At 37.7% G+C, this 24,995-nt stretch overlaps 1 protein-coding gene across 4 annotated transcripts; it reads left to right on the forward strand.

Annotated features, from left to right (window-relative positions):
- The first annotated feature begins 2,788 nt into the window (after positions 1–2,788).
- LOC122041944 (phytochromobilin:ferredoxin oxidoreductase, chloroplastic-like) lies at positions 2,789–24,995 on the forward strand. Of its 4 annotated transcripts, XM_042601842.1 has the most exons (9): positions 2,833–3,344; positions 3,634–3,765; positions 4,912–5,034; positions 9,397–9,491; positions 11,095–11,188; positions 11,269–11,400; positions 23,037–23,141; positions 24,476–24,526; positions 24,624–24,995. In XM_042601842.1, exons 3-9 carry the CDS (start codon positions 4,951–4,953, stop codon positions 24,807–24,809), a joined length of 747 nt encoding a protein of 248 aa, XP_042457776.1. In that variant the 5' UTR covers positions 2,833–3,344; positions 3,634–3,765; positions 4,912–4,950; the 3' UTR covers positions 24,810–24,995. The 4 variants fall into 4 exon arrangements, with proteins under 4 accessions (XP_042457774.1, XP_042457775.1, XP_042457776.1 ...); XM_042601840.1 differs by lacking the exon at positions 3,634–3,765 and having other exon boundaries at positions 2,789–2,969; XM_042601841.1 differs by lacking the exon at positions 3,634–3,765 and having other exon boundaries at positions 2,789–2,969; positions 23,088–23,141.

The raw sequence follows: 24,995 nt of genomic DNA on the forward strand, positions 1-24,995 counted from the left end.
TAAATTCAAGAGAAACATAAGGCATGCTTTATGCAACATCATCAAGAAATGATGTAGGAGTAGATTACATGCAACTTAAGAGAAGCCTTTGACTAGGGCCAATAGGTCGCTAGTCGTATGTAGTGACTAAGCTTGATTTTCTCATGAGGGTGTAAGCCAAGTGAAGTTGGGATCTTCAAGCAAATTTTGCCATCTTAAAATGAGCCTTAGTATATTTAAGTGTTCAATTAACTCGAGAGTCAACTGAACATTAGAGTTGGGATAACATATTATTTTTGTTTGAGCTCTAATTAAATGCAACTTGATTCAATCTATTGAAAGCTTGAGCAATTGACTAGATAGGTGTTGAGTCCATATCCTAGCTAGTTGTCGGGTATCCAACAACGATTTTTGCCCACTCACTTGACTAGAGTCTATTCTAATCGAATAGAGATGAAGAAAATAGAGTGTTGGAATCTCTTAGAGAGCTTTTGTCTAGTAGAAGTTACTCAAATGAATTCCTAAGAGCCTCTATTATCATGTCTATGATGCTTAAAGGTTTGTAAGGACTTGGATAATATTAAAGGCATCAACTCAAGTTGAGCTTGGTAATCTCTCTTATTTTATTTGAAGATGAATAAGCATTTAAACATTCCAAGATTAAGAGCGTAAAAGATTTATCCCAATTACTCTTATAAAGGGGTGATTTAGTGAAACAATTCAAGAGTGACTCACTTGACGACTCATAAATTATATAATATGAGCATAGTCTCTAAACCCCGCTAATGTCGATCCTAAGGGAACACGTTGTAAGGTCCGATTATAACGTCTCGACAAAAATTACTATATTTCCATGAAAACTCAGTTGTAGTGTTAAATATGTAAGGATTCATATTACAGAGATGAAAATGTTAAAATGGATGTGTAGATATATAAGGATGAACATGATAAGTAATAAAAACATTAGAGAGAAAATCAAAATTACACATATTGAGGGAAAACTACATTTAAGATAGTACGAATATGTATGTAAACACCAATAGATGCTCCAATTAGACGATATAAAATTATACTAAATGTGCACATCAAGCGAGAAAAAGGAAGACCAAAGAAGACTTGGTTAGTAATAATAAAATAAGATACAATTTATTTAAATATAAATGATGATATAATAAAGAATAAAGTTCAATGATGTGGAATGATCCATATAGCCGACCCCACTTAGAACATCTCCAATGCAAGGTTTTTGGAGATGTTTGTCAAACCAAAAAGCTGAACAAAAAACTCAAACTATTGTAGACACAAGGTTTGAGATTTTTAGTTCAAAAATAGTAGTGAAAATTCAAACTTGATTTTTCTCTCAAAATTAACAATATGAGTAGAATAAGTAATTAATTAACAATGAGGTTTGAGGTTGTAGGGAGATTTTTGATTATGGAGAGAGTAGTAGATTTTTATGCTTGTGTTGGGTTTCGTTGTGAAAGTTAAACGAGAAAATGTAGTGGAAATAGAAAAGGACCCACTAGAGATTCATGCGAGTTCTAATTACATCATTGATTTGTAAAAATGTTACCTCTTTATGTGTAAAATCCTTTTGCATATTTGGAGAGTCTGGTTGATCTTAACATGATTCGTACGTTCGTGCTTCTAGCCAATGGCGGAGCCAGCCTGGGTGATCTACCCGGGCTGATTCCAGGTTGTGAGCAATGACCGTCGATTCCGACGTCGTCACTCCGAGCTAATTCCTCTTTCTCTCGTATTTTTCATTTGTTTTCCACTGTAAATTTGAGATTCGTCACCGTCGGCCTCCGGGCTACAACCTGGGTAAGCCATAACTTGGCTCCGCCTTTACTTCTAGTGTTATCTAAACAAGCACAACCACCTCCATCTCACGAGCACAATTAAAGTCTCTCAATATAGTCCATGCAGTTCTAACTACCATACATATATATAAGTTTTAGATCAAACTTTAATTGCTAGGGTCATTTTCTCAAATAAAATATGACCAAGTCTTATCTAATAAGATTTTATCTAATAACGTGGTCAAAACTTATCTATCAAATAAAACATGCCCAAATCTTATATAATAAGACTTTATCTAATAACGTGATCAATTCTTATCTACTGAGATATTATCTAATAATGTAAGATTAATTTGATTTGAGCTCATTTGAAAAAAAAAAATCTAAACAAATATTATTTTAACCATTAATTTAATAAGTTTAAGATCCAATTATATTAACTCAATAATCTAATAAGATCCAATTAGATTAACCCATGATCTATTTAAATATGTGACTTTAATTGTATTCCCAATACTATGATATGACATCTTGAAAATTATTAAAAAAACTCATTTAGAGCTTTAGCCCAGCCCTGAGTTGGATAAAACTTTATTATTTTTGTTCTTGATGAGCAAAGTCTTCGAACCACCTGATTTATATATATTAGTATTGTTGTTTTTATTTGCATTCTTTTATTTAGATCGGATAACTTAACCTAAACATCAATATTAAGAGTGTTTGATTTCATTTTCATTTTTTGATATATATATATATATATATATATATAAATGATTTTTACATTTTCTCTATTTTTTCTATAAATGATATCTTTTTTATAAAATTAAATATGAAAATAATTAACCTAACAATTTTTTTCCCCTTTTCTCATAAAATGAAAATAAAAAAAACCAAACCAACCAAACAATTGATCCTAACTTTTCAATTGGATTTTTTGGTTTAAAAAAGGAAATTTAATTTATAAATATTGAATATTCATTTCTCCAATATTTATATATTACGAAGGCAGTTAGCAAGGGTGGCTGGTCGATTCGCTTTGGGCGTTGTCCGCCCCATCGAAGGCGAGGATAGGAGAAGGAAGCGGAAATGGCTTCCTTGGATCTCTCCTCCTTTTCTTACCACAAGTTTGTGGAGTTCGCGTTCCAGGAGGCCAAGCTTCGCGCCGACCTTATTCCGTTTCCCTCCCACGTCTGTTTGCCCCTTTTCTTTCCTCAATCATTTTCCTGGATTTTTAGAGCTTATTATTCACTGAGTATCTAATTAGTAGGCCGGCGGGTTGTAATCTTTAGTATTCTATGCAAGGAACTGTTTTGCGCCTGAACACTTGACATCCGGTGGTTTCCTCACTAAAATGGAGCATATCTAGTGCTTTACTAATTCTGGGAGCTGTGTATTAAGGAAACATTATGTTTAACAACTCGTAGTAGTGCTCCTACTTGGCGACTGAACATGTTTCTAAGTCCTTGACTTCTAGCTGAAGCTTCTGAGTTCTGCCTATCCGTAGGGTGCGTGTGAGCTGGTGCCGACTTGCTCCTTTGGTTATCTACAGGGAATATTGCTCAGGTAGTGTTTGTGCTATACCCTCCTGCGGCCAAAGTAGGCTGATTGGTTGAAGTGTGGGGATGTAGTCTTGCTAGGATTTATTAAGCTCAAAATCTTCTTTTTTCTTTATAAATAAATCTATTCACAGAACTTAGAATGTGATAAGCTTACCTAAAATGGTCAAGATTCTATTGGGCTGTGCTCTAAAAGGTTGCTTATTTAGAATGGAATGGAATGGGAGAAGCTAAGAATGAAGACAAATTAGCTTGTCTCCCTAGTTTACTCTCCGCCTAACATTCCAAGTAAACAGGGATTAAAATATTGGATAAGGACTTGGTGTTAAGTTCTTCTACAATGTGGCGCCTTCTGGATTGGTTTCCTACCTATCTGACTTCATTTGATATGGATTCTGAATTATCAGAAAGTTACCATACAAATTCAGGTATCCAAGTTTTGGTTATTATGAAGTCGATGAGTTGTTCTAACTTCTTCTCCTGCATTTTTTATCTCAAGAAGGGAAAATACCTCGTTTAAACTTATAATTCAACAAGATTAAAAAGAAATATGGACATTATATTCCAAACCTTTTGTTGGGCAAGTAGGTTGTTGATCTTTATAATTATGCAACAATATAACTTGGACATGTTAGACGCTCAAGCTGCTTTATGGGACTATTTGAAGGGGTGGCAATGTTGTTGCACAGTAGACGAAGACATTAGCTTTAACAATAGCCTATCAAAAGAGGAGACTGAGGGGAAGGATGGATGAGGGGAAGTGTACCCCTTATTTGGGTGCTATCATGAAAGGGAAGGGTGGAATAATTTTTCTTCACCTGTAACATTCTTGTTAAAATTCTTTTTTCCCATTGTGGGTAAAAGAGTGACAACTTTTTTCACTTAATCGATAACATAAATTTTTTCAATTTCCCTAATCGAGAGGATAAGAACTTACATAAGATGCAGTGAGGGATAGAGTGGGAGATGAATTTCCTCTTTGTTCTTTTAAAAATTCTTGTAAACAAGGTTTGGCTACCATTACCCTCGACTTTGTGCAATTTAGAGAGTATGAACTTACATAAGATGGAAAGAGAGCAAGAGAGATTATTTCCCTCATTATTTACTCCCACACATATTAAGATATTTTTTTATAAGTTTTACTTCTATAATCTTCTTTGATTATTTTTAAAAGGAACACTCTCAATTAAATGATAATTTTAGATAAAAAATAATTTTAGAGAAAAAAATTATATTTTTGGTAATTTATTATCCGATAAGTTTCAACCATGACGCGTCGCATTAAACAATTTCAAACCATGATGAGTATTACTAGGTTTTATTTTTTGTAACTTTTGATTAGAAAAAGAGTGAATACTAAGAATCATCTAGGTGTTTAAAGGGAAAAACGCTTGGTAAACTTCCAAAGCCAAATATTGTGCTTTAGCTATAAGTAAAACTATGAAGAAGAATCTTTATTTGTGTTATAATCTCACAATTTGTTTTGGACTTTTTCCACTTTATCTTTATCATTTTGGTTGTATTTGTGAAACTTTATCTTGATGCTTTTATATTTTCTCTTATGATGGTATCAGGAGAAATTTAAATCATTAAGGTCAAAAGACAACAATATTATGCTCCATACACTTTCTTTTCATGCCCCTCCTAAAATTAGACTTATCAGAAGTTTGACAGTTGAAGGGAATTCCGGTATGCAGGTATTTATATCTCTCTGTAGCTCTCTTTTTATTTATGAACTCATTTTTCATTTGTTCATAGAACATATTCTCTATTTGTTTTTAGGAAAAACACTCGTACATCTATGTATTCATTACCATTTTAGTCAATACGGTCAGAACTTATTGTTCAATTGTTGATCAAAACTGAAATTGTGTTGCTTAAAGGGATATACTAGTGCTACTTGCCAACCAAATCATGGTGGGATGGTATTAACCATGTTTAATTTGGTATTGGTCAAGACAAAGAGAACTGGATAAGGAGAGTAAGACAAGCATTTATATGGTAGATTAGTAGAAGCCTTAGCTTCACTTTCATGCCAAGTGAATAGCGGTTGGAGTCAAGGGGTCTAGGGTCGGGTAGCACAAGAGGGAAAGATTTGAAATATTGTCGAGCCAGAATTTTGGTCCTAGTTAGATTGATATGGTACAATACCAAAAGCATTGAGGTGGAAGGAATTAGGTAGGAGGGGATCTGTGGAGAAGAGGAAGTGAAGAAGATTCAAAGTGGATAATGGGAGAAGAGGAAGGAATTACACTTGATCTTGTTAGGAAGTCTACCGCAGATGCCTCATTGCAAAATAGCAATGCCGTAGCCTTTAAGCTTGTGGAAGGCTCATCGAAACAATAACCCTAGCCCTTGCACTCTCAAAAGCCTCTAATAAGTAGTTAAATTCCCCTTCAACCAATATTGGTTGTGGTATGATTGTAGGGAGTCAAACAACTTTCTTTAGAATATTCTCTTCCTTTGAATTGTCTCCACACTACAAGTTTCAATTTTTGTGTCTTGTACTTTGATTTTGAATGCATTAGAAATTTTATTTTTCTTATTAAATATACATTTTTTTTCAAATAGAAACACTTTTTTTTTTAAAAAAAAACATCATTTATGCTATGGGATACAAACATTTTTACCAAGCCACTCATTTGGATGATGCAACATTTTTATGTAACAACTAAGTGGATTTAGGATAGTCAAAGGACAATTAGTGTGGTGCAATTATTAACGTTTTCGTAAGTGTTTATGCTGGATGTTGGGTTTAGAATGCTCTCTTTCCACATGACAAGGTTGAATAACACTCTTTGATGAGCGAAGAGTTAGTTCGTCAAAAGTGGTAGGTGGCACTGAAAGAAGCAGATTCTTGTTCTTTCAAATAGAAAAATAAATTATTTTCTAGCTTATAGGGGAATTTTAAAAGTAATAGGATTAATCAAATCGGTTTTGTCTCATATTATAATTTTTGATTATATGATGAGGCTCTAGGCTATATAACAAACATGGGCTGTAATATAGAGTTAAAAAAGACTTCTTAACTGTCATTATTATTACATCTTACGAATCCCTACTATTTAAGGTTGTCTAGATGGAATTTATTCTCTATTAAACTCTATGTAAAATTCTATTTCTAGTAATGTTTGAATTTCTTAAATCACTTTTTAAATTCACCTGTACCCCTGACAATGGTATGTTTTTTCAACGTGCCAATATGATCAGGAACTTTTTTTTTCCTGTTATCTAATTTCTCCAAATAGTGATAAATTTTTCTATTAACCTAACACATCAGTCTAAAGATCCTCATTATGCTACGTCAGTTAGTTTGTGTTCTTTTAACCATTCAATACTCTCATTCATAAAAGTTTGGCAAACTATATCATGCTTATATTTTTGTTTCTTTTATCCTATTGGGGATATGATGATCACACAAGGTTATTGATGTATTTTTCTATTTCTACCACTCACGCTTTATCCTATTAATGATATCTATATTTCTTTGTTCAATAATGAATTCAAGATATTTATATCTCTTTGTTCAATAACCAATATCTATATCTCAACTACATTTATTATTGGAATTATACTTTTATACATTCAATTCTAAAATTTCTCACCATAATTCTTCCTTTGAGAATTTCATTTCTACTCTCATCAGTTACACATCATTTGCAAATAATATATACTGAGAAGGTTTGTCTTGAACATAATTAGTAAAGTTGATCTAGTACTATTATAAAAAGGATAAAGGGTTAAACTCAATTTTATTATAAACTTTACAGTTATAGAAAAATCATTGGTTACACTTTTAGTATCTTGAGTACTAGTAACTGCAGTATTATAGATGCTTCCATTTGTTGCATTTCTTGTATCTCAAACACTAGTAAGTAGCAACTACATTATCAGGCATGTCAAGATATTCCTTTTTTTTAAAAAAAAATTCACCACAATAATTGTCTAAGACTCTACTTAAGAATTTTCTAAGTTAGTAAAAATCATACAGAAATCTTTCTTTTCTTCTATATATTACTCAACATTTTTCTTATGAAATATGTTGCATAGACAATCTTTTTCAAACAAATCAGAATTATTTATTTCAGAATGGTTTGTTTTATCTCTTACTCTCCTTTGGTAGTTCTTTTTTATTTGTTACTAAAGAAGTTTCCTACATTTCTCTGACACCGTAAGTTTTAAAAATTTATTTAATAACTTAGTAATCAATATATTCCATAATCTCATAAACTCTTCCATCATGTAATAGAAATATAATCCAAACATACACGTTTACCTTCATTCTTTTTTCATAGCTTCTTAACCTCATTGACCTCATATTATGAACAAATCAACAATTTCTAAACCTACCATTGATTTTATATGCAGAACTGATTTATAGTTTGTAAAAGATGTCATGTTTCCTTAATTGCATCAACAAGGAGATTTGATATTTAAATTTTTAAGCATCTACATTATTTTCTTCATTTCGTACCCTATCTTAGCAATCTACAATTTTTTATAATTGTTGGACAATCAGCAAGAGATTTTGGGAGAATTAGCTGAATTTAAATACACCAAATTAAATTCAACTTATCTGTCGAGATGACCTGAACAGATAATCTCAGGCTGCCAGTAGGGGTTGGTTTATGCAAAGTGCTGACTGCAGAGTAGTTGAGCGAGCAGAGTGGCTGATTAGGCGGCCGAGTGGTAGTGCAACCAAGTTAAGAGCTGGTAGGTCGGTCGAGCGGGCTTATCGGCCGAGTGGGAAAATCGTCCGAGCAGGCAGATCAGGTCGAGTAGGCGAGTACTAAACCAAGCAGAGTAGAGTAGCTGCGAGTAGTACGGTTGAGCAACAGATAATGATCGATATGGCAGAGTAGCCGACCGGGTATAATGGTCGAGCGAGGAAAGGCAGGTAGCCCGAACGACAGAGCAGCTGATTAGGATGAGCGACTGACCAAGTAATGCGGTCGAGCAGCAGATCGGCCGAGTCGCAGAAGGGGTTGACCGGGGCAGGGCAACTCGAGTGATAGAGCGGCCCGAGCGAGTAGATCAGCCAAGCGGTTGAGCGGGTGAGTGGACCGAGACCTGCGATGATCACAGTTTCCTTGAAACAGATTCGTCCCACCTCCGGTTGTGCTTCGAGATTTTCTCGGGTCGTCTATTTCCCAGGATACAATGGTTAACCGTGATGCACAACAAGCACTAGTGGTCACGGCGAACTGAGAAGTACCCGACTGCTATCACGGGGATTCTACCGAGCAAGATAAGCACGACAGAGGAGGAGGGGGGGGGGTGGGGGACGTAGGTGAAGAGATTCATCTTCCCGTGTGTGTTTTTTTGCTCAAGACCATAGTTTTTCTTTATATAGGAGCACCATCTCTCACTTGCGTTGAATGTCGAGTAATGGCCATTCAATACCCAGACATTAATGATAGCCGGCAATCATCAATGGCCTACCTTTACTATCTGGAAGGTTACGAAATCGCCATTAACCATGGCTAATACTTCCGTTACCTTCTTGAGCAGCAAAACAAAAAGAATCTAGAATCTAGGTGGCTAAATGTTGGTCGCTCCACTTGGACAAATTTTGCCTCGACCGGTCCGGCATTCGGCGTACGCAGGTCGTACTCGCACACGAGTCAACATGGTTCAGTGCAATCCGGGTCCTAGATTTGCACCCCTTGCACATCCACGCGTGAGAGAGAGCCTCTCCCCATGCATTTATTCACATTATCAATGCATGTGAATCAATATAAACCAACTAATATGCCTTGAAACTCCCAATGTGGGACTAAAGTCCCATTCACAATGAAGCTTCTTTCCTCTTCCATCTCTTCTCCATTCACATATATCCAATAATAATTAGCTCTAGTAAAGTGAAATTAATAATTCTGCAATCATCTAAGCTGCTTTTGATTACTTATTTTTTGTAACTGTTTCTCTCTGGAAGAGCTCTAAATATGTATTCTAGTATTCAGAGAATTATAGAAGCCAGGGCTTTATGAGGGATCTCACTTGAATGCAAATCATTTAATCCTTGGCGCTGCAACTGCTGCTTACGTTTTCCCTTGCAGGTCCTTGATTTTGCTGTGTTTCCTGAACCAGAATTTGATCTTCCTATATTTTGTGCCAATTTTTTTGCTACTGCTAACTTGAGCATTGTCGTTTTGTGAGTCTCACTTTCTGTCTTTGCTTCTCTAGTATAATGATTCTAATATCACTGTTCCTAATAATTGAACCTTTATCAATTTTGTTATTTGCACTTACTGCTAATCCAATTTCTTTCTACCTGTGTTATTACAATTGTCTATTCAATTGATGCTGATGAAACAAAGATAAATGAGAGATCAATGTAAACTGAAACGTCTATTCCCTACATGTTGGGCTCCTCTAGGTAATGTCAGTGCTGAACTTGTATTGAATAAAGTAACCATGACAGAGAAAGTGTGCAAGGCAATGCACGTCCATACATAATTCCCAGTCCATAGACCACTATGACAATCTCCATATGAGAATGCTTTAACATAGTTGGTAACATTATAGGCTAGTTCATAGACTATTATAACAACTCACAATGATCCAACAAGTTGATTTTAAATGTTTATCTCAAAATGATCCAACTAGTAGATTTAGAGTTCAGCTTGTTGAGCATTCTGTTAACAAGCTGATTCTGGACCAAATTTATTCTTATGTGTTCTTATTCTCATTTTATCATTATCTTAAGTATTTTGTTTCATTAGCATCACCATGTTGAGGTCAAACAAAAATACTAAATCCACTTGGTTGAGAAACAGATGAACGCACACAGCCAACTCACTTGCATATTAAGTTAACATTTGATTCATGGTCCATGAGGTTATGGTAGGACTAACTATTCCTTTCATGTTGATGTCTAATCAGGTAGTGCCATTTCATATCAATTTAAATAATGGAAAATGATATATAATTGATGAAAAGATTTTGTATAAAGCAGAAATTGATAAGTTTCACAAACATCAATATACAATAAGTAAAAGTTGCTAAACTTTTTCTTAAGTTTTTTATTTAACAAACATATAGATTTGTGTCACTAATTTTCCTGTCTATCATGTAAATTTAGGGTATTTTCTACATATGTTTTGTAATTAGCGTTAATTTGTCATGTCAGATATTGGGCATTAGAGGATTGTATTTGTGGGATTACTCTTTTGGAACTGTTCTTATTTGAGTTTTACTCATCTTGTTTGTTGTGCTAGCTTAGATTGTTAATATTCCCAAAAGAATCAAGCTAATTTTGTTTAGAAAATGAGGGTTGAACAAGGAAGTTATGAACTATAACTTTCTTTTATTTTTTAACAGTTGTGATGTTCTTCAATGGAATACCAATGTTCATTTTCTTATAAATTACAAATTGGCTGAACAATATGGATGAGATCTCTTAATTGCATAGCCATCAAAATGACACGATATGCAAATATATTATGAATCAGGACATGTTAGAAAACAGCAGCCTCATATAGCATGTATGTACCCACCTCTCAGTGCAAGGGTGTGCCACTATGAAAGAGACCATTATACCAATTGTTCCAGACATATTTTTACATCACCTTTCAATTGTTATGTTGCCGCAAATTTAGTTATTTAAGGCAAGAATATGGTGAGAGAATAAAAGGAATTAAAATCTTAACAGAACATTGGTTATAAAGTTAGATAGCTATCATCTTTTCTTCTTAAACTTTATGATGCTTCCTTGAAGTTCCTTGAGCTTAGCTTATTAAGTGGGAATTTTGCAGGGATCTTAACCCACTTTATGATGTCACCATTGATACAGCTTACAAACATAAATACTATAGAGAGTTACTACCACTTGGCCAGAAATACTTTGAGGTACTGTAGATTGTCACTTTCATTTGACTTTGGAGTATGTAATATGGTTGCTATATCTTGCTTGAACATTGGCAATGCAGCTTCTTCCATGGGGAGGTAATATTACGAGTGAATCTTTGAGATTCTTCTCACCAATTGTGATATGGTCAAGATTCAGTTCCAGCCAATTCAAGTATGGTGTTCTGTATTCTGCATTCATGGAATATTTTAAGGTACCAAATTCTCACTGACCGTTGGAATGATATGTTAATCAGAAGTCTTAAGCTTAAAAGAATTTACACCTTTAATGCCTGTTAATTTGAACAGCTGTAATGGTGATAATACTTGAAACTGAAATAAGATTTATCATGAAATTATCTAAGGGAAACCGTGGGGCTTGAGGGTATAATTTTCACATACCAAGAGGTATCCCACTTGATGACGCTTTAATGAAAAAGGAACTAAGTGCCATATGAGCATGACAACCAAAAATTTAACAAATTTTATATATTTAATTATGTATCGCTTACTATAAGTACAACAAAATCATATAAAACAAAAGATCAAACGAATATAATGGAAATACATCGAAATAAAAATCATCCTAGGAATTTTGGTAGATTGAGATCTCTAAGCAATTCTATGATCTAGTTGAAATCAAGTAACATCAAAAGGGCGCCTATGCTTGCAAAATTAGAGATCAAGGGAATCACGTAGTAAGCATAAATTACTAGTGGGTAATCAGAAGAGATGTACATGCATTTAATCTTGAGTAGGAGTCAAGGAATTAAAGTAGGTCACAATCTCATATTACAACTTTAATTACTTCTTTAAGTTCTTTTGGTTTTATCAATATTTAGAGTTACTATTATCACCCCAAATTATCATCATCTTTAATACTAATTAAGATAATTTTCAATTATTATTCTTTAATTAACATGTATAAATGACATCAATGGTATCTAGAAACAGTCTCTTGCAAAAAGCAGGGTAAGGCTGCGTACAATGGATCCTTCCCTTGACCCCGTATAGTGGGAGCTTCGTGCACTGGGCTGTCCTTTTTTTTTTTAAATGACATCAATGGTATACATGTGAATATGTATAAATGTCACAATGATATGAGCATGATAAATCAATTGGGAAATGAATTACTAGAGCCAGTTTTCTTAGAGTGTAATAACATCATATGACGCCTCGGCTAAAAGTCTCCTCATCGATGGAATACAATAATATAACGTCAATCCACAAGTAAATAGTGACCATGGACGATCGCTCGCTACCTCATCAACTTGTGGGCGATCGAGTACCCTAGTACAAGGCTAGACTTGGAGTTTTTACTTTTTAGTATTCTCCATTTAACATCTTTTTTATTTTACTTTTAACTTTTTTTTTACCACAATGGCTCAATTCTTAGTTCACTCAACCCAAGTCAATTTTTAACATAAATATGTTAATTTAATTAGGTATCATCATAGAGCAGATAAAAGTTATATAACATGAAACTACACGTTTCAACATCTAGAACATCAAGTAGCATGGAAGGTCAAACAGTTTTTCTAAAGACACGTATCAACTAAAGAATAATTCAGAATATTCGTTTTAAATTTTAAAACAATCCTTTTGATCTTAGTTCCCATATAGAATCCACATGTGAACATGAAGTAATATCAATTATTTACCCTCCAATGGTATAATTATTTTATAACCCATTTTACTATTCTTAAATATTATTTTAATCCTCCTTTCAGAAATCCATTTTACAAACATATATAATCCATTATCAATTTATTCATCCACAAGGAAATATAGAGAAGTCAAAGGATAAAGTTACCCACCTCTAACAACAAAAGCTCTGAGTATTTGCAATCAACGTGCTCCACTAACTAATATGTATAAACACAATACAAAAATAACTTAGAACTCAAAATAAATACCTGTAAGAATAATGACATAAAATTTGAACATTATCTAAGACTCAAAGTCGATGGACCAACTTGTGATCTCACTAACTCGGAATATTCCCAATTCCTAACGACATTTATTACTATCCAATAACAAATTAATTTGTTAATTTCCTAAATCTAAACTAGACAACCAACCTAAACTGATATCTAATAAAATATATACCTTGTAGGCTTGTAGCTTTCCTTTGACCGACAAACAATGGTGGTGTTTTTTTGATATGGATTGCTCGACAATCGAACCCTTGATTGATCAATACTGCACTAAACAGCAACATTTGGTGCCATGGAGAGTAGCAACACTATTTGCTGTTGTTGGCTGGCTGAAGAAAGACTAAATCCCGTGGAGATGGTGCTATAATACTGGTCTTACTGATGGAAAATAAAAACAGCAATAAGATGTGTTGCTGTTGGCTGGAAGATGCTGGAAAACAGAAAGAATGGTGGTTCTCGCTGCTGAAAGAAGAGGAAAAAAGAGGAACAATTAAGGACGGAGCCACGGCTTAGGTTACCTGGGCTTTAGCCCGGGGCCGACGGCATTGAGAAGGAGCTGCAGCTCAGATTTGCAGCCAGAGAAAGGAAAAACATGAGAGAAAGAGGAAGGCAACCTAGGGCATCGACGTCGGTGTTGACAATCGTGGTCCACATCCCCGGGTAGATCAGCCGTTTTGGCTCCACCACTGGGAACAGCTGCTGCAAAACCTTGGTGCTGGTTTTGCTGGACCTCTTGCTGGAAAAACAGGAAGATGAGAGAAGAGTTCTGATACTGGAAATATGAAAAAGAAAGCGAAAAAAAAGCCTGCTGTTGAGAAGAGAAGAAGCTGTTGGATTACAAACAATATGTTGCCGGAGATTTTTCGGGGTATTAGTTGAATTTAAATATACCGAATTTAAATTCACTTATCTGTTGAAAAGACCTGAGCGGATGATCTCAGGCTGTCAGCAGGGGCTGGTTTCTGCTAAGTGATGAAGGCAGTCTGCACTGCGTTGATCGGGCGGGCGTAGCAGATCAGAAAGGTCGACCGGGCAAAGTCTTCGTCAGATAAGAGACGCAGGTCGGGAGACCGCGAGGCTGGTCGGGCATACCAGATCGACCGAACGAGAGGCAGACAGATCAGGAAGACAGGTCTGTCAGGAGGCAGACCGGCCGAGCGAGAGGCAGACCGACTGAAGCAGACAGGTCGGGAAGATAGGTCTGTCAGAAGGCAGACCGGGCAGCAGACAGGTCGGGTGGCAGATCAGTCGAAGCAGACAGGAGCCGGTCGGGCGAACAGCTGAGCTCGAGCGGGGAAAAGACCGAGAGGGCAGATCGATCGAATGGGCGGATCGGCTGAGTGAGCACATCGGATCGGTCGAGCGGAAGCCAGGTCAGCCGAGCGGGAGTCGGGTCGGCCAAGAGGGCAGGTCGGCTGAACAGATGGCGGATCGGCCAAGCAGTCAGGTCGGTAGAGAGGATCGACCGAGGCCTACAAGTCGCAGTTTCCTTGAAACAGATTTGCCCCCACCTCCAGATGTGCTTCGAGGCTTACTCGGGTCGTCTGTTTCTCAGGATACAATAGTCTAACCATGAACTCCACCAAGCATTGGTGATCACGGCGAACTGAGTGACACCCGATTGCTATCACGGGCACTTCGCCGAGCAGGAGCTGCACGACAGAGGAGGAAGAAAAACGGAGAGCTTTGCTTGCTATATTTTCTGCCTATGATCGGAACCTCCTTATATAAGAGCTCGAATCAGTGGCCAGAGTTAATGACCTTAATGGTCATTATTAGCCGAGCAATGAAACGACCACCGTTTCACTCATTATTACTCGGCCGGTTTTATTCTGCATTAATCTCGAATTTAATGCATTCGTTTCATAGCAACAAAAGATCTACATGACAAAATGTGGGTTGTTCCACTTGGGCAAATTTTTGCCCCGACAGGTTCGACATTCGTGTGCGCAGGTCGCGCTCGCACACGAGTCAACTTGGTTCAGTGCAAATCCGGGCCCTGGATTTGCACCCCCCTGCGCACCCACGCGTGAGAGAGAGGCTCTCCCCATGCATTTGTTCACAACCTCAATATATGTGAATCAATATAAACCAACAAAAGTGCCTTGAAACTTCCAATGTGGGACTAAAGTCTCATTCACAATGGAACCTCTTTCCTATTCCATTTCTTCTCCATTCACTTATTCAACAATCCCCCACATGAATGGAGATAGGGTAAGTGATAGCATTCAGCAGTTGAGTCAAGTATAGGATTGGTAGGTTTTACCCTTTGAACCTTCCCTTGTGAAGATTTGGTTGCTTACTGGCTGATAGTAGACACGATGTCCTTGAACTATACTGCCGTCTGTGTAAGCAGTGACAAATCTACCCAAGACTCTCCCTGATACAACTCAGTTCTCATGAGTGTGTTCATTTTTGGCCATGAACACGCCTGGTTCTATGAGAAGCTCTAAGAATTGTGCCTCCAATTCTCTTCGAAGCGGCCCCACTTCTTTCTCACATAGGTGATCCCTCAAGAGTTGCCATCTACTCTTCTTGATTATTAAAAGCCCATCGGCTTACCCTAGTCTAGTTACTGTTTCATTGGGCTATCCCCCTACAGTGTGTCTAGTCAGTGCAGATTAGTTGTCCCTTTGAACCTAGTTCTTGGGATCTCCAGTCAGCATAGGTTGGGTATCCTCTGCACTTAGGGATGACAATTTTCCTCGCGGGTTTGGGGCCCAGCGGGAAAAACTCGAAATGGGGATGGGGATCCCCGATTTTTGGGGGATGGGGCGGGTTTGGGGCGGGTATGGGAATACTATCCCTATCCCCGAACCCCCCCCCCCCCGAATATTATTATTATTAATATTAATAAATAATAATATGATTTTTTTTTAAAATATTAATAATAGTGTTAATATTAATATTAAAATTTTTGAAAATATTATTAATAATAATATTATTGATATTGATATTAATATTAATATTATCATTAATAATTATTATTAAATAATAATAATAATAATATAAATTAAATTTAGAAATGGGGCGGGGATGGGGAATCCCCGAACCCGAAAAAATGAGAACGGGGCGGGGATGAGAATGACAAACCCGCCCCCGCCCCGCCCCGTTGCCATCCCTATCTGCACTGATCGCTGACAACGGCATCAAACCCATTCCTCTTGATGAACTTGCAACTAACTCTCGATTTAACCCCTTGGTTAGCGAATCCGCTAGGTTATCTTTTGACTTCACATAGTCAACATTGATAACTCCCGTTGAGAGTAGTTGTCTAATCGTATTATGTCTACGACGTATATGTCTAGACTTACCATTATACAGATGGCTTTGTGCCCGACCGATTGCTGATTGACTATCGCAATGTATGCAAATCGCCGGCACTAGTTTCGACCATTGTGAAATATCTTCTAAGAATTGTCGTAGCTATTCAGCCTCTTCACCATATTTGTCAAGAGCTACAAACTCAGATTCCATCGTGGATCTGGTTATTACGGTTTGTTTAGAAGATTTCCAGGAAATTACTCCACCTGCTAGAGTGAAGACATATTCACTCGTAGACTTAGAGTCTTTTATATCAGATATCTAACTCGCATCGCTATATCCTTCGATCACAGCAGGATATCTTATATAGTGCAGTCCATATTCACGAGTATACCTCAAGTACCTCAGTACTCTTGTTATCCCTTTCCAGTGCTCAACACCGGGATTACTCGTGTATCTACTCAGTTTGCTTACTGCGTAGGCCAAAGTCTGGTCGTGTACAACTCATCAAGTACATCAGACTTTCAATTACCCGAGAGTACTCTATCTGAGAGATACTTTCACCTCGATTTTTTGATAGATGTTGACTCGTATCTATCGGCGTTCGTGTCAACGCAGTATCACCCTTGGTGAATTTCTCAAGAATCTTGTCCACGTAATGGGACTGACTAAGAACAAGTTTTTCTGTCGTTCTAAGAATTTTGATTTCTAGAATCACATCAGCTATGCCCATGTCTTTCATGTCAAATCTTGAGTTCAACATGTCTTTAGTGGATTTGATTATCTTATCATTACTCCTAATGATAAGTATGTCATCTACATAGAGGCACAAGATGACATAGTCACTCTCTGTGACTTTCATGTAGACACATTTATCACATTAATTGATCTTGAATTCACATTCTTTCATGGCATTATCAAATTTCTCATGCCATTGCTTTGGTGCTTGTTTCAAACCATATAATGACTTCACCAATTTACAGACCTTGTTTTTCTATCCTGGCACAGAAAACCCCTCAGGCTGGTCCATGTAGATTTCCTCTTCTAAATCCCCGTTTAGAAAAGTTGTTTTTACATCCATTTGATGTATTTCGAGATTCCATAGAGCGGCAATAGCCAACAATACTCTAATGGAAATTATTCTCGACACCGGAAAGTATATATCGAAGTAATCAAGGCCTTCTCGTTGTCGATATCCTTTGATTACCAATCTGATCTTGTATTTATCGATTGTGCCATCTGATTTTATTTTCTTCTTGAAGATCCACTTGCAACCTAGTGGTTTACTTCCTGGAGGAAGATCCACAAGTTCTAAAGTGTGATTTTGCAAGATAGATTCTATCTCAGATGCAATTGCCTCTTTCCAGTGAGGTCCATCAGAAGAGCCTACAGCTTCTGAGTAACTTCGGGCTCACTCTCCAACATGAAAGTGATAAAATCCGATCCATAGGATTTTTCTACCCGAGCTCTTTTGCTCCGTCTAGGCTCAACCTCCACGGGTTCCTCGTCATCATCATCGTTTGCTCGTTTTGAGGAGTTAGCATCCTCTCGGGTCTTATACGGAAACACATGCTCGAAGAACGAGGCATTTCTTGATTCGATTATCGAGTTCTTGTGTATCTCCGGTATGTGTGACTCATACACACAAAATCGATATGCAATGCTGTTTTGTGCATATCCAATAAATATGCAATCAACAGTCTTTGGTCCTATCTTAATCCTTTTCGGATCAGGCACCAACACTTTGGCATGACACCCCCACATTCGTAAATATTTGTAGGACGGTTGTCTTCCATTCCACAACTCATAAGGGCTCTTATCTATTTTCTTCCGGGGCACCTTATTTAAAAGGTAATTAGCTGTTAACACAGCTTCCCCCCACATTGACTCTGGTAATCCAAAGCTCAATAGAAGAGCATTCATCATCTACTTTAGAGTTCGATTCTTTCGCTCAGCAACTTCGTTTTGCTGAGGAGTATAAGGAGCTATTGTTTCGTGTCTGATCCCATATTCAGCACACAACTCAGCGAACGGTGACACATATTCACCGCCTCGGTCACTTCGAACCACCTTAATTTTCCTATTAAGTTGGTTTTCAACCTCATTCTTATAGAGAGCAAATTTCTCTATAGCTTCATCCTTACTTTTGAGAAGATACACATAACAATATTTTGTGTTATCATCTACAAAAGTGATGAAGTATTTATTACCATCACGTGTTGGTGTACCTTTTAGGTCGCACACATCAGTGTGGATTAGGTCAAATGGTTAATTACTTCTTTTAATATGTTGAAAGGATGACCTTGTCATTTTCGCTTTAACACAAATCTCACACTTGTGTTTTGGGTCAAGGTGGAATGTAGGTATGCTTTGCATATTAATTAATCTACGCAATACATCGTAGTTAACATGTCCTAGTCTACCATGCCACAAACACGAAGACTCAAGCATATAAGTAGAAGAACTTTCAGTTTTATTTATCTTAGGCCTAATCGTTATTACATTGAGCTTAAACAACCCATCAGATACATAGCCCCTTCCTACAAACACTCTATTATTGGACAATACAACTTTGTCCGCCTTAAAGATAATGCGAAAGCCATGCTTGCTTAACAGTGATCTGGACACTAGATTCTTTCGAATCTCCGGAACATACAACACATTGTTCAGAGTGAGATCCTTGCCCAAGGTCATCTTCAACACCACTTTTCCGTGGCCCATGATGTCCGAGGTTGCTGAGTTCCCGATGAACAGTTTGTCTCCAGTGACTTCCTCGAAGTTGTGGAGTAGCTCCTTGTTGCAGCACACATGTTTGGTGGCTCCAGTATCGATCCACCATTGCCGCGGGTTTGAACCGATCAGGTTCAACTCAGAGACCACAGCGCAGAGGTCGTCCATTTCTGGTTCCTCGTTCAGGTTGGCCTCTTGCTTCTTCTTCGACTTTCTACACTCCGAAGATTTGTGACCCACTTTGTCACAGTTGAAGCACTTCCCAGAGAACTTTTTCTTGCTGATGCCTCCTCTGGGTCCCGTCTTGGAAGACTTGGAGTTCTTCTGTTTTGAGCTTTGACCGTGCTTGACCACGTTGGCTTTCACAGTAGCCTGAGAGAACAGTTTCCTCTCAAAACTCTTATTGTCTTCTTCGATGCGAAGTCGAACAATGAGTTCCTCCACATTCATCTCCTTCCGCTTGTGCTTCAGGTAGTTCTTGAAGTCCTTCCAGCCGGGAGGCAGTTTCTCAATGATAGCAGCCACCTGGAAGGTTTCACTCAGAACCATCCCTTTTGAGTGGATCTCGTGCAAGATCACCTGAAGTTCCTGGACTTGGCTGATCACTGTCTTGGAGTCAACCATCTTGTAGTCCAGGAATCGACCCACGATGAACTTTTTTGCCTCTGTATCCTCCGTCTTGTATTTCCTGTCCAGGGACTCCCACAACTCCTTAGCTGTTCTCTTCATGCTATACACATCGTACAGCGAGTCGGCAAGACAGTTGAGGATGTAGTTTCGACAAAGGAACTCAGAATAAGTCCATGCCTCCACTGTACTGATGGTCTGAGCATCAGCATCCTTAGCTCGCTTGAGAGGGTCCTTGGTCAAGAACCGAGCTAGGTTGAGCGTGGTCAGATAGAAGAGCATCTTCTGCTGCCACCTCTTGAAGTTCAGTCACTGAACTTCTCTGGCTTTTCCCCGTGGTTGATTGACACAGTTCTAATCGGGGCGGAGGGGACCTGCACGTGTTGAGTTTGTTGCACCTCAACATTTTGTTCCGTGGCCATCTCAACAGAGTCGAATCTGTTTCAAGATTGTTGGATTACAAACAATCTGTTGCCGGAGATTTTTCGGGGTATTAGTTGAATTTAAATATATCGAATTTAAATTCACTTATCTGTTGAAAAGACCTGAGCGGATGATCTCAGGCTACCAGCAGGGGTTGGTTTCTGCCAAGTGATGAAGGCAGTTTGCACTATGTTGATCGGGCGTAGCAGATCAGAAAGGTCGACCGAGTAGTATGGCCGATCGGGCAAAGTCTTCGTCAGATAAGAGAGGCAGGTCGGGCAGACCGCGAGGTTGGTCGGGCAGAGCAGACCGGCTGAGTGAGAGGCAGACAGATCAGGAAGACAGGTTTGTCAGGAGGCAGACCGACCGAGCGAGAGGCAGACAGATCAGGAAGACAGGTTTGTAAGGAGGCAGACCGGCCGAGCGAGAGGCAGACAAATTAGGAAGACAGGTTTGTCAGGAGGCAGATCGGCCGAGCGAGAGGGAGACCGATCGAAGCAGACAAGTCTGTCAGAAGGCAGACCGGGCAGCAGACAGGTCGGGCGGCAGATCAGTCGAAGCAGACAAGAGCCGGTCGGGCGAACAACTGAGCTCGAGCGGGGAAAAGACCGAGAGGGCAGATCGACCGAATGGGCGAATCGGCTGAGCGAGCACGTCGGATCGGCCGAGCGGAAGCCGGGTCAGCCGAGCGGGAGTCGGGTCGGCCGAGAGGGCAGGTCGGCCAAGCAGTCAGGTCGGCAGAGAGGATTGACCGAGGCCTGCAAGTCGCAGTTTCCTTGAAACAGATTCGTCCTCACCTCCGGATGTGCTTCGAGGTTTATTCGAGTCGTTTGTTTCCCAGGATACAACGGTCTGACCGTGAACTCCACCAAGCACTGGTGATCACGGCGAACTGAGTGGCACCCGAGTGCTATCACGGGTACTCCGCCGAGCAGGAGCTGCCGACAGAGGAGGAAGAAAAACGGAGAGCTTTACTTGCTATATTTTCTGTCTATGATCGGAACCTCCTTATATAGGAGCTCGGATCAGTGGCCAGAGTTAATGACCTTAATGATCATTATTAGCCGAGCAATGAAACGGCCACCGTTTCACTCATTATTACTCGGCCGGTTTTATTCTGCATTAATCTCGAATTTAATGCGTTCGTTTCATAGCAGTAAAAGATCTACGTGGCAAAATATTGGTTGTTCCACTTGGGCAAATTTTTGCTTCGACCGGTCCGACATTCGTCTCCCCATGCATTTGTTCACAACCTCAATGTATGCGAATCAATATAAACCAACAAAAGTACCTTGAAACTTTCAATGTGAGACTAAAGTCCCATTCACAATGAAATCTCTTTCCTATTTCATTTCTTCTCCATTCACTTATTCAACAGAAGCTGCTGCTTGCTTGAAAAAGAAAACAGGCCGGCTGGAACCAGCCTTTGTTAGATTTCTGGAGAAGGGAAGGGAGCTGCAGCTGGGAATAAGAGGGGAGTGCCTTGTTGCTGCTGTTGAGAAGAGAAGAAAAGGAGCAACTGCTGTAGAAGCTTGTGCTGGTTTGCTGGTGGGAGAAGAAGAAAAAGAGAATTAAAGAGCTGCTGGGTTGCTGGAAGGAGGGGAAGATGTTGGAGGAGTCGCTGTTGCAGGATTGCTGATGTTGGGGGAAGCAAATGAAGGAAGAAGAAGATAAGAAGGGAGCTGGTGTGTGGAAAGAAGAGGTGGCGGGTGGCAGATTTGCGTGCATGGGAGAGAAAAGCACGTAAGAAAAAGAGGAAGAGAGGATAGGGAAGGTTTCCTCAAAATTTTCTAATTCATTTTAAATCGATTGAACCGATTTAATTCATTTAAAATTTGATTTGATCACAAATGGACCAAAAACTCTAAATCAACTCGGTTTGAACTCACATAATCCTTATCTCACATTCCATATTCATTGATTTGGTTCGTTTTATTTTGTCCATTTAAAATTTTAGAAAAATTTAATTTTTGATATTGTTTTTTTATATAAAATTAAAATCAATGGTTAACAGAAATGTATTAACATTTACCTTCCATTTGCAATCTTGTGCTGCTATCTTGCTGTTGAAATGTAATATCGCTACATATTAACCCAAATATCATCCCCTCAATTAACATTTACATAAGGAAACATTGATTTGTTTTTTGATGGGTAAAACCCCTCAGATTGATTAGTAAATTTGAAATGCTTAGTCATGAGGTCTATGGGTTTGAATTTAGTTGGACAAAAGAATTGTAACATGTGCCCTATGCAAGTAGGATAAAAGTCAGTACTGTGAAAAAACTTAACAAAGGCAAATCTCACGACAGTTTTTCTTATATTTGTGCTGATGCACATAAAACCAAATTAATGCATAAAGATAACATAAAAATAGAAACAAATTATTTTAACCTACAAAATCTCTCATCTGTTGTCCATGCTTCCAAATTCAAATGACATTGTAGGACAACACTAACAATTAAGATGTTTCATGTTGAGAATCAAGATATTCAACTTCTTTGTCTAAATTTTTGTGCATAATCGATGCTTTATGGATCCACCTAGTTGAAATGCTTCTATTTTGGTATTCGATGTCCACTCAAGACCATGATGGACCTCTCTTGATTGTATATATTAGTTTTTGGTACTTCATGAAATTTCACTATCAGAAATGACTGCGTCATTTTCAGTAACTTTTCCCTTGCTAAACTTGTTTGTAAATATAATCGTAGTATTTTTCCTAGAATCAAAGTTTATTCATGAGAAAAAAACCTGAACATCAGCTCCCGTATGGTTTCAAGGTCCTCTGTTTTCTAGCTAGGAGTTGTACCCCTTTTTTTTTGTCTCATCAGTGTTACGATTTTAAAAGTATCCCACTGGCACGGTAGGCATGGCTTGTGTTGATGGAACAAGCAGTAAAAGAAACATCTGCCTTTCAGATTTGTCGGAATTGTGATGCACAGCACAAATATCTTACATGGAGAGCAGAAAAGGTAATTATTATATCCTTTTTGCTTTTTGTCATGTGGTACATTGATACTGAAATGGTCATTACCATTTTCTCAGAGTCAAAATGCTGAGAAGAAATTTGCTTGAAAATATGCTCCCATCATGGAAAACATTACTAGAGACTGCCTTTGGTAGGAGTGAACATTTGTTGACTGCAACTTTTCATAACTTTAAAGATAAATTTTAAAAAATGTTATTTTTGTTATTGATTTGGGAATAATACAATAAATATCAAGCTTTTATCCCACTAAGTAGTGGGGTAGCTATACTAATTCTCCTACGCTATTGAGTTTAATTCTCCACTATATTATCGTTTATATTTAGATGAACTATTTTATCATTGTTAACTAAGTTTTCTTTAGTCTCCCTCTTCTTTGATTAATATGTGGAATCCGTCTCACATAGCCTAACTAGGACATCTATTAGTTTCTTAAGTAAATATTTATATCATCTTAAATATGTCTCTCGAAGTTTTCTCACAATAGGTATAATTTTATTTTATTTTTTCTAATATTCTCATTTTTATTTTGTCCATCTTCATATGTCCTCACATCTACTTTAACATCCTAATCATTTTGATTCTCATCTTTTGCTCATGTGCTTGGTTCATATTCCAACATTCAGTTCCATATAATATAATAGGTCTAACTGTCATTTTGTAATTTTTTTTTTTAAGTTTTAGAGGTCCTTACGAACACTATTGATTTGAGAATAATAAGGATCTATTATCAAATGGTAATGATTTGGTTTTGTATAGAAAACACAACACCAACAAAAACGACACTTAAAACGTATCTAAATACTTTTAGATTTAGCTAAGTTAATATTTTATTCATAATATAGACACGGAAGATCTAAGGGGGCGTTTGGTACGCGCATTTTCCATTTTCATTTTCTGGAAAACGCGCGTTTTCTGAAAAACGGTGTTTGGTTTACATTTTCTGCTCTCGTTTTCTAAAAAATTGGTTATCATTTTCTAGAAAAACAGAGAATGACAAAAAGTCATTTTCTGTTTTCTAGAAAATGCGCGTTTTCCAGAAAATGAAAATGGAAACGGTGCAAACCAAACGCACCCTAAACTTTTCTAGATTTACCTTAGTTAATTTTTTATTATAGTTACTTTTATCTTTATTTTCAGAGCAAAAATCCTATACATCAGTAAATTATAAGTTAACTGATATGTTTCAAATTATGAACTAAATTTTGTATAATCTTGTTGTGCTTTATTTTTTTTCCTGTTCTCTCTCTTATTGATATGACTTCATAAGATAGGAGATCTTATACTAATTGTTCTACTAACTTACAATGGCACAAACAGGACCCAGGACATCCGATATTGAAGAAATTGGTAGGCGAAAATCTTGCAAAGGTCCACTTGTGAAACTATATGCCAATTCAACTTTCGTTAATCTTGCAACATTGTGTTTGAAGGATTTTGTTGAATGCTCTTTTACATTGCCTTGTAGGAATTGCTGCGAGACTTTCTATTTCACGGAGTTGGTTCACTAGGTACAAAAACATTCTTGGACTACTTTCCAGAATACAATTGTGCAGATGGCACAGTGAATCGAAAGCGCAGCGTGATGGGGAAGTCTTATGAGACCCGTCCATGGGATACGAACGGAGAATTCATTGGAAATGGACCTGGATAATTTAATTGTTATCGTATTGAGGTCGTTCTTGTAAGTGTGATGTTGATGATGATACTTGCTGCTCAAATTTGGCAATGTCGGTGCTATGTTACCTTGCCTCGTATCTTAGTCATTGGCGGTCAGTTATAAATTGATATTGTGATTTATTTTCCTTTATATAATCTAAAGACGGACGGTAAGGAGCAC

Source organism: Zingiber officinale, chromosome 2A, assembly GCF_018446385.1.
Source record: "Zingiber officinale cultivar Zhangliang chromosome 2A, Zo_v1.1, whole genome shotgun sequence".
NCBI lineage: Eukaryota > Viridiplantae > Streptophyta > Magnoliopsida > Zingiberales > Zingiberaceae > Zingiber > Zingiber officinale.

Bases quoted from the DNA above. Each gene is read 5' to 3' on its own strand.
- LOC122041944 (XM_042601840.1), top strand. From the start codon at position 2,868: ATGGCTTCCTTGGATCTCTCCTCCTTTTCTTACCACAAGTTTGTGGAG. The intron at 2,970-4,911 runs GTCTGTTTGCCC...TGATGGTATCAG, and splicing joins TTATTCCGTTTCCCTCCCAC to GAGAAATTTAAATCATTAAG. The intron at 9,492-11,094 runs GTGAGTCTCACT...GGAATTTTGCAG, and splicing joins AACTTGAGCATTGTCGTTTT to GGATCTTAACCCACTTTATG.